This window comes from Coptis chinensis, chromosome 2 (assembly GCF_015680905.1).
Source record: "Coptis chinensis isolate HL-2020 chromosome 2, ASM1568090v1, whole genome shotgun sequence".
Taxonomy (NCBI): Eukaryota; Viridiplantae; Streptophyta; class Magnoliopsida; order Ranunculales; family Ranunculaceae; genus Coptis; species Coptis chinensis.
The window spans coordinates 86,896,852-86,905,592 of NC_141457.1; the positions used below are offsets into that span (position 1 = coordinate 86,896,852).

Below are 8,741 nucleotides of genomic sequence, written 5' to 3' on the forward strand. Positions count from 1 at the left end.
CGTTGTTCATAGAATATTATTTGTAGCAAGAAACTGGGGAAATCTATGAATAACAATTTAAAAACTCGAAACAATTAGGGAGCAACTATGAGTGATGAAAAAGCCCTTAAAGCCACCCCAACTTAACTACATCCCGCAACGTTATTTCCCAAATTAATATCGTATTGGATGACCAAATCACTCATTTAGACCATCGATTTAAAAAAAAAAATTAAACGGTTTATTAAAGAGAATTCGCTATCCAAATTTGATTCTTAATGAAATTAAATACATGTATTGTTAGTTAGATTGAATACCCTATTATGCTATTATACAATACCTAGTACAACAATAGGACGTCCAAATCCTTAAGAAATTGGGATTAAAACGAACAATGAAAAAGAGATTTTGGTTTTATATATATGTTGTTAATTTGAATTCTTATGAAAATTAGAGAGATTTGAAGGCATTCATTATTGTGTTGTAAAATAAATAAATCGGGTCTTCAATATTGGAATTTGATACGATTATTTTGCTTTGATTGAGTACACCCATCATTTTAATTAATTATGTTTTTTATATTGGTGAGGATTATTTTATGGGGTTTTTTTACTTAACCCCCCAAAAGTGTGCACGTGTTTTGTGTAAATCATTAGAGTTTGCACTATACTTTTAAAGATTTTCGTTTGTATTGTGTGTATTGCCCAGTTTTGCGCGCATGAAATAGCTGTTGGAATTTGAATTAACCTCCCAAATTTACGCATCAAATTTGAGATTACCCAATTTATATAGTTAAGAAAAAACGAGGAAGATAGAAGAAGATTGAGTGAGCAATTGACTGAAATACCACCATGTTCGTGGTTTCAATATGTTTTTCGGCCATTTTTGCAAAACTTAGAGAAGAACCCAATGATTTTCCCTTGTAGTTTTTTTTTAGTGTTTCAAAACAGCCAACTAATATTTTAAAAAAAAAATGGAGAATCTAAAACCAAAACTATATTAATGCAATAATATTGAATTAGTAAGGAAGAAGTGATTTTTCCTACTTTGTATTTTATTATTATTGTTATTATCATTATTATTATTATTTTACTAAATTGGATAAATTTGGTAAACTCAAATTTAGTGATTAAAATTTAGGGGGAAGAGCAAATTTTAAAATTAGAGTGCAAACTCTAATGATTTTTGAATTGGGGGTTTACTTAAAACACCTACTTTATTTCTTTTGGATTCTAAACATCATCTAGATTCCCAAATGCTCAAAATAGGTTTTTACTCTCCTAAATTGTATTGAAACGTGTATAAAATTGTAAATCTTTGTTGACCATATTTTGTGATTTCAAACAGAATCTAAGAATTCCATATTTCAAGTTTTAAACCCTTGCATTTTCTTTGTTTGTGAAGAAATCGAAATAATAGTACTAGGGGGTGAATAATGTAAATTCAAAGTTTAATCGGAATATATTGGACCCAAACCAAATGTTCAAACCCTTGCATTTTCTTTGTATGCGATGATGACCTTGGATTTTTGGTTGTCAATTTATCATTTGCTAGTTTTCCAATAATTTAAGCTTACGCAACATACTGAAAAAACTCAACATTAGCTAAACATTGGTACTTTGCAGCATACTTAAAAATGCATAGTAGTGGTATTATGCAAACTTAAAACTACATAGTAATATCACTGAATTTTCATAGACGTTTTTTCTGACATCTGAGTTTTGAAAGATAACATAGGCTATCTAATGAAAATTCATATTTTCATATGCAAATATGAAATTTCATATACGTTTTTTCTGACATCTATCTGACAGGCCGATGACACATGTTATGTAAATATGAATTTACATATACACATAGATTTTCATAAACGTTTTTTTTTTTGTCATTTGACAGATGACATAGTCTATACAAATTTGAATTTACATGTGCAAATATGAATTTTCATAAACTTTTTTTTTCTGACATGTGAAAATCTGACAAACTACCAAACGCATCAAGTTTATTTTTTGCATTACATCTAGAATTCAAAGATCAAGAATTCAAACAAAATTAGTATCCATAAGTTACATTCATAATCCAAAAGTTTTATTCTTTTGTGATGGAGGAGATCACAACAAGCAACGACCACATTATTGAGCTTCCTCCCCAAAACTTGATTTCCCAAGTCATATTCACTCTTACAAAACAATAAACAAGTAATTGGCTTGTTACGTTCAATATTTTTACAACTCTATTAATCTATCTCCATGCGCACATCTATATACGACCAAGCTATGAGAAAAAACTCGGCATGTTAATGACTTCAATGTAATAACTTTTCTAACTGGAGTATCTTCTTTTGAAACTTTTGATTTATTTGTTTTGTTGGTTTTCTCCTCTTTTTGGGTTGTTTTGCCATCTTATCTTCTATGTAAATTTAGTTTTGTAGGATATCAAGGGTTTGCAAGAAGAGAGGAGGCGTCGAGAAAGAAAGAGAGAAGAGAAAATTTTGAGATAGGTTTCACGGGTCAATTATGTGTGGAGGTATTTTAGCCAATTCAGGTGTTTTAGAAAAAGTAGTGAAAGGGTTTTTATGTAGGTTATTCATGAGCTAGGGAGATTAAACCTAAAACTTGATTTTAAAAGTAGAGTGCAAACTCTAATGATTTACGAATTGGGGGTTTACACGAAACACCTACACACTTATGGAGATTTAAGTAAAAAATTCCCTTATTTGATTTCTTTTGGATTCTAAACAATATCTAGATTCCCAAAGGCTCAAAACAGGTTTTTACTCTCCTAAATTGTATTGAAATGTGTATAAAACTATAAATCTTTGTGGACCATATTTTGTGATTTCAAACAGAATCTAAAAATTCAATTTTTTTTTAAGAACAATAATGTAAATTCGAAATTTAATCGGAATATATTGGACTTCTTGGACTTCTGCCGGGAATTGCGGTTTTTGGAACTTTCGGATTTTCAAAAATTCCGAAATCCTGAACTATGTGTGGACCCTCTATCTTGGTAAAAATTTGTATGATAGATATATTGTGAAAACGATCATTGGCTTTCCTACCATTTGAAATTTTCAACTAATGGCTTCACCAATAAGCAACCCGCCTCATAACTTCTTTCTCATGGAACCTCGTCTCATTGGAATCCTATTTAAACCACTCATTGGAACTCGTCTCATTTGAAGTAGTCTGCTTTTATTTCATCTATTTTCTGCTGATCATGGCTTCTGATCTTGTACTTGAAGATCCCACCTTAACTGAGGTGGAAGTGATATTCAGGGTGAAATATAAGGAAGCACCAGTGAAACCAAAAGCTGTACCAAAGCTGATGAGGTTAAAGGAGTGTAAGTTGATCGAAACTCGTCATGCTCTAATAAAAGCTACGAAAGTTGTACCAAACAATTCTACGAAGCCTGGATCCGCTACACCAATAAGCAGGTTGAAAGAACTCAAGTTGATCAAAACTCCTCCTGCTCTGAAAGCTAGGATTGCAAAAGCTGCATCAAACAAAAACTACACTTGTAAGGCCTAGGAATCTCTGGTCCATCATGGAGTGTTTGAAAGTTAGGAAGGCCTAGGTTTTGTTTTACGAAATTTACGTAAGGAAATGTATTTAGTTGTATAGTTATGTCAAATCAATGTAGGAGAATCTGTAACTTTTATTATGTATCTAACGTGCAAATTGCAGGGAGATTCTGTATGTCTGCCGGTGTTATGCAACTTTTTTTGTTAATGGGATTTTTTTTTGCACGCCGTTGATGTGCATGAAGTTATTCATTGATGTTCTTGCAGTTCCATTTTCTTTTCTTAGCATACACAGATTCCACTTATTTAGCAATGGACATGTTGTATTCATGAAATCTGTGTCGATCTACATATGATAATGTTTGGATTCAAAATTAGATTCAATTTATTTCACCATTTTTACGCCACGTTTTATGCATTATGCAACTGTGTAGTTTTTTATCTGGCTGATATATATTAGTTTGATTGACTGTGTAGTGCCATTCTTTTGGTGTTCAAGTAGAGTGGCTTTAAAATCATTGATTTTCTTTTCTAGTCGTATTATTCGTTTATTCTTGCAGCTCAATGCTTACAAGGGACAAATGTATACTTGGAGGACCAAAATATGAGTGATATACGCCTGTATACTTAAATTACAATTCTTCTAAAGATCATTTTGCACTCAGTTATGATGATTTCATCAAATGTGAGGGTTTGCTTCAATCTATATCTTAATATTGAGGTTCAAGAACATAGTGTCTAGTACTTGCAGTTGTATCAAATAGAAGTTGGGAAGTGATGAGTCCATCAATTCAAAATTCTTAATCCTCGATGATTTTGCAATCGTTGTCTCTGTAAAGACAAAAGCCGTGGCGACTTGCATCCTGAGTACAACATATGTGCTAAAGGCATCCCTTTAACAAATTCATTGATGCCATATAAGTTAGTAATAACATACTGTTTTAGAACATGGAAGAACAAGACTTGGCTAGTGGACAGGTGCCATGAAGATGTTTGGTCGAGCAAAACCAGTTTTCAGCATGTGAAGCAGATAAGGAATTGACCTGCACATTGAAGTTTAGGATAATATCCAATTTAAAAACCACAATGAGAAAGACAGAGATAGGAAAGAAAGGAAAAGAGATCAGAATAAGTATTAGAAGGGAATGATGAGTGGGACAGTTTTCAAACCCAATGCTATATATATAGGCATGGATTTTCTTGACAAAAATATGTAGTTCATCTGGACTACATCTATTTTTTGATTGTGTAGGCGCAAGCGTGTGGGCAGTTATGCCATGTCAGTACGCCCTTGTAAATTCTGATATCTTTTTACCACCCTCTAAGCCTTTGTCAATTTGCAATTATGCACTCTGTTTGTATCGCTCTCTCTCTTACTGGATTTTGCTTTAGTACTCCCTCTTTCTGGCTGCCATGAGTTGGCCTATTTAAAACTCCGTATACACATTATGTGTCAAAACAAAGTAGAGATATCGCAAGAGCATTAACTTTTAAAAGGACACCATTAGTAGCTAAACAGCTGAAATGAAGTTATATCTAGGCTTGAGCAAATGTAAAATCTCCCCTGTAGAACAAAATGTGCTTACCAGTCAAGGAGTTCTAAATACTGTAACACTGATCATTTAGTCCAGTTTGGCACTTCATTATCCATATCAATACCATAGATCGTGCACACACAGTTTTCTTATGGCAATTTGTTTTAATGTTAGAGGGAATATGGTCTTCAAAATTCTTTAACATGCATGCCATGTCAATTGCATCAGATTACCTACACATATTGGCGTATTTGCACCAAACTTTTGTCGACAGTTTCCCTGCTGCTTTATAGTGTTGTCTATATTCATCTAGATATACTTAGAGCTTGGACTAATCTTGCCTACGTAAGTGCAAGATCATAATGCTTTATCAGTCTCCAAAGACTGGGTTAAACTCTGCCTCCATGCCATGACTCTGAGAGAGTATACCATGACATGTCCAAATAACCCTTTTAGTGCTCAATATTTAAATTGACCCATCGAGAAAATTCTCTGCTACCTTTTGAAACATTTGAGGGAAAGAGCAAAACTCTGAAGTTTATTTGATGTATTCTACATAATTGGAAGATTTCCAGTGATTTTAGGTTACTGCATTTTCTTCCCCTTATGGTGAGATTTGCATGATTAGATTAATCCATTATGATGAACTCAAGGCGAGCTTTAATTTTAGCTTGAGCAACTCGTATTAATGAATTTTGGATGATCGACAACATATGAAGCAATTGAAAAATCTTGCAACAATTTGTTTTTAGAGTGCTTGAGATGGTAATGTGCACTCTTGTCTATATTGTTTTGCACATTCATATATTGTCTGACATGCTTCTGATGCTTTGCTTCTATATATAACATGACTTTTGTGTAACATGGCTCTGTGGGCAGTGTGTCGAATGTGATTATCAATACTCTCTTGCATTCATTTCAATCAATAGGTTCACCGAACTCCATGTATGATGGAATACTGTGCATATATGAGACAGTGGTGTCCCAATTTTCATTGTTGACATAATTTTGAACACACAGTGTTAAGTTAGTTGTAGCACCACAGTAAGCTATTTGAATTGTAGAAGAGTGTACCCGCATTTATGCAATCTCAATGAATCAGTTGTCGTCAATATATAGTAGCTATTCTAGCTGTGAAGTCCACCGTTCACAATTGGATGCAAGTTCAATAGTTTTCCCAATGTTTATTATGCTGTAAAAGACAATCTGCAATTATCTGATATTGAAGTAGTTAGATTTCACCAGAGAAACCAACTATGATTTACATGGCCTTACAGAGCTGTAGAATAATTCTAGATGAGCTCAATAACACTAATTTTGTTTCTGATTCATTGGTGTGGTATCTGTGTGGCCAAACCAACCGGTTAGTATTGCATAGTTCAACCAACTGGTTTGTGGTGTGCATATTTCATTTTTGCTAGTTGACCAACTTTGTGTGTATAGTAGAGAACCACCACTAAATCACATTTCACAAACGCATATAATTCTACAACCAAATTAAAACTCATAGATTATCAATCTGTAGTGTTTGAAAACCTTATAATCTTATTGCTACAAACATAGGTTATTTTCTGTACAAGTACTATATTACAAGATGTTACCATCATGGACTTAGCTTGTTCAATGCGAACCATCGTTTATTTACAACGATTTGTGAACCCAATTCTCTAACAAATTTTTCGTAATGCCTGGAGCAACAAACTCCCTTCTTAAATCTATATGATGTATGGGAGTCCATAAGGAAATTTTGAGACGAGTCTAGGCCATATTGCATATTGTACCATACAAGTTGTTATTCACAAGCACGGCGTGTTCAACTTGAACGATCTTCTAGCCCACATTTCGACACCCAAATCTCATCCGATTTTCATGATTCTTGAACCAATAGACTCCTATGTTAATCTAGTTTCACATCCAATAAAAAAAACTCATACACATATTCAGCATTCCCTTTAAATTCCATTAAACCCAAACAAATACACAAAAACCCCTAGTTCCAACCAATTTGTGTTCAAAACCAAATTTCTCCCCAACGACTAAACCTCACCCAACAAGCCTATAATCATTACAAACCTTAAATCCTAATCTTCACAATGCTGAAAACCTCATTAAATTTCATTAACTACAACTCAAGTTATAATCAAAAGAAATCAAGTGAAAAACACACTTTGAACTCCCCTCAAACTCTTATCCCACTCCCCAGCCCAATGTTTCAATCCAAGTCATTCTAAAGCAAAACACACCGACCGTAGATAACGTTTCATCGAAAGGCTAATATTCAAATTTAAAACATGTATCAATCCATGTGAATACCAAACCAACCAATCAGGTTTCTCCATTCAACTCTTCTCTTTCAAACATTTCGTATAAAACCCCCTTCGTTTCTCTCTTCTTCTCCTCACATCAGAAAAATTCCCCATCCTCAAATCTCTCTCTCTTTATATATATAAAACCCTAGTGTTCAATTATGGCAGCAAGTGAAGAAGTAGTAGCGGTTGCTGAACCAATAGTAACAGATCCAGTACCAATTGAACCGGTGGTTGAAGAGCAACAAGAAGAAGAAACTAACAAGCCAGAAGAGAAGAAAACCAAACCGGTCAAAGTGAAGGAACCCAAGGTGAAGAAACCTGCTGCTCCTAGAAAACCTAGAGGGGTTTCTTCCCACCCTCCTTACATTGAGGTAAAAAAAGATGTAATCTTTTTGTTTTAATTTAGTTTAAGTGAATTGAATTGTTGATCTGATTGGTTGATTTGTTGTGTAGATGATTAATGATGCAATAGTGTCGTTGAAAGAGAGAACAGGGTCAAGTCAATATGCGATCTCGAAGTTTTTGGAAGATAAACATAAAGATAAGCTACCACCAAATTTCAAAAAACTTCTTCTGGTTCAGATTAAGAAACTTGTTGCTTCTGAGAAGCTTGTTAAGGTTAAAGGTTCATTTAAGCTCCCTTCAGTCCGCTCTTCTTCTTCATCAGCAGCTCCAAAGCCATCTGCAAAACCCAAGGCTAAAGCAGCTACAAAGCCAAAACCCAAGCCAAAAGCTAAGCCAGCTGCAAAAACGAAAGCTAAAGTTGCACCAAAACCTAAGCCAGCCGCTAAGCCAAAAGCGGCTCCAGCCAAGCCAGCTGCGAAGAAAGCTAAAGCTGTTGTTACTAAACCTAAGCCAAAACCGAAGGCGGAAGTGAAGGCTAAAGCAAAGCCAGTTGCTGCTAAGAAGCCGGAGCCGAAGAAGGAAGTGAAGCCAGTTAAGACAAAGGCTGTTGTTGCTAAAGCTAAGCCAGCTGCTAAGGCGAAAGCTGCGCCGGCTAAGAGTAAAGCTGCAGTGAAGCCGAAGGCTAAGGCTGAGAAGCCAGTGGCTAAAGTTGCGAGGACGTCGACTAGAAGTTCACCAGGGAAGAAAGTGTCGGCGGCTGTTGTGGCTGTGGCTAAAGCTAGTAAGCCAGCTGTGACTAAGAAAGCTCCAGCTAAGGCTAAGCCCAAGGCTAAGTCGGCTGCTAGAAAAACTCCAGCCAGGAAGGCGAAGAAATAGGAAGGGAATAGGTTTTTTTTTAATGAAGGGTAGTTGTGTAAATTTAGTTCTGTTTGATGAGGTTAAATGCCCGTGAATGATAGATAGGTTTGTTTGTTTGTATTGACTATTGAGAGTTTTTTTTTTAGTAATGGAGAAATTAATGTTTTAGTTTTTGAATTCCAATCTCGTAA

General features: G+C 34.8%; 1 protein-coding gene across 1 annotated transcript; it reads left to right on the top strand.

Annotated features, from left to right (window-relative positions):
• The first annotated feature begins 6,985 nt into the window (after positions 1 to 6,985).
• On the top strand, positions 6,986 to 8,727 carry LOC147518591 (uncharacterized). Its single transcript, XM_086590405.1, has 2 exons — positions 6,986 to 7,718; positions 7,801 to 8,727. Exons 1-2 carry the CDS (start codon positions 7,506 to 7,508, stop codon positions 8,566 to 8,568), a joined length of 981 nt encoding a protein of 326 aa, XP_086446531.1. The 5' UTR covers positions 6,986 to 7,505; the 3' UTR covers positions 8,569 to 8,727.
• Positions 8,728 to 8,741: the final 14 nt, after the last annotated feature.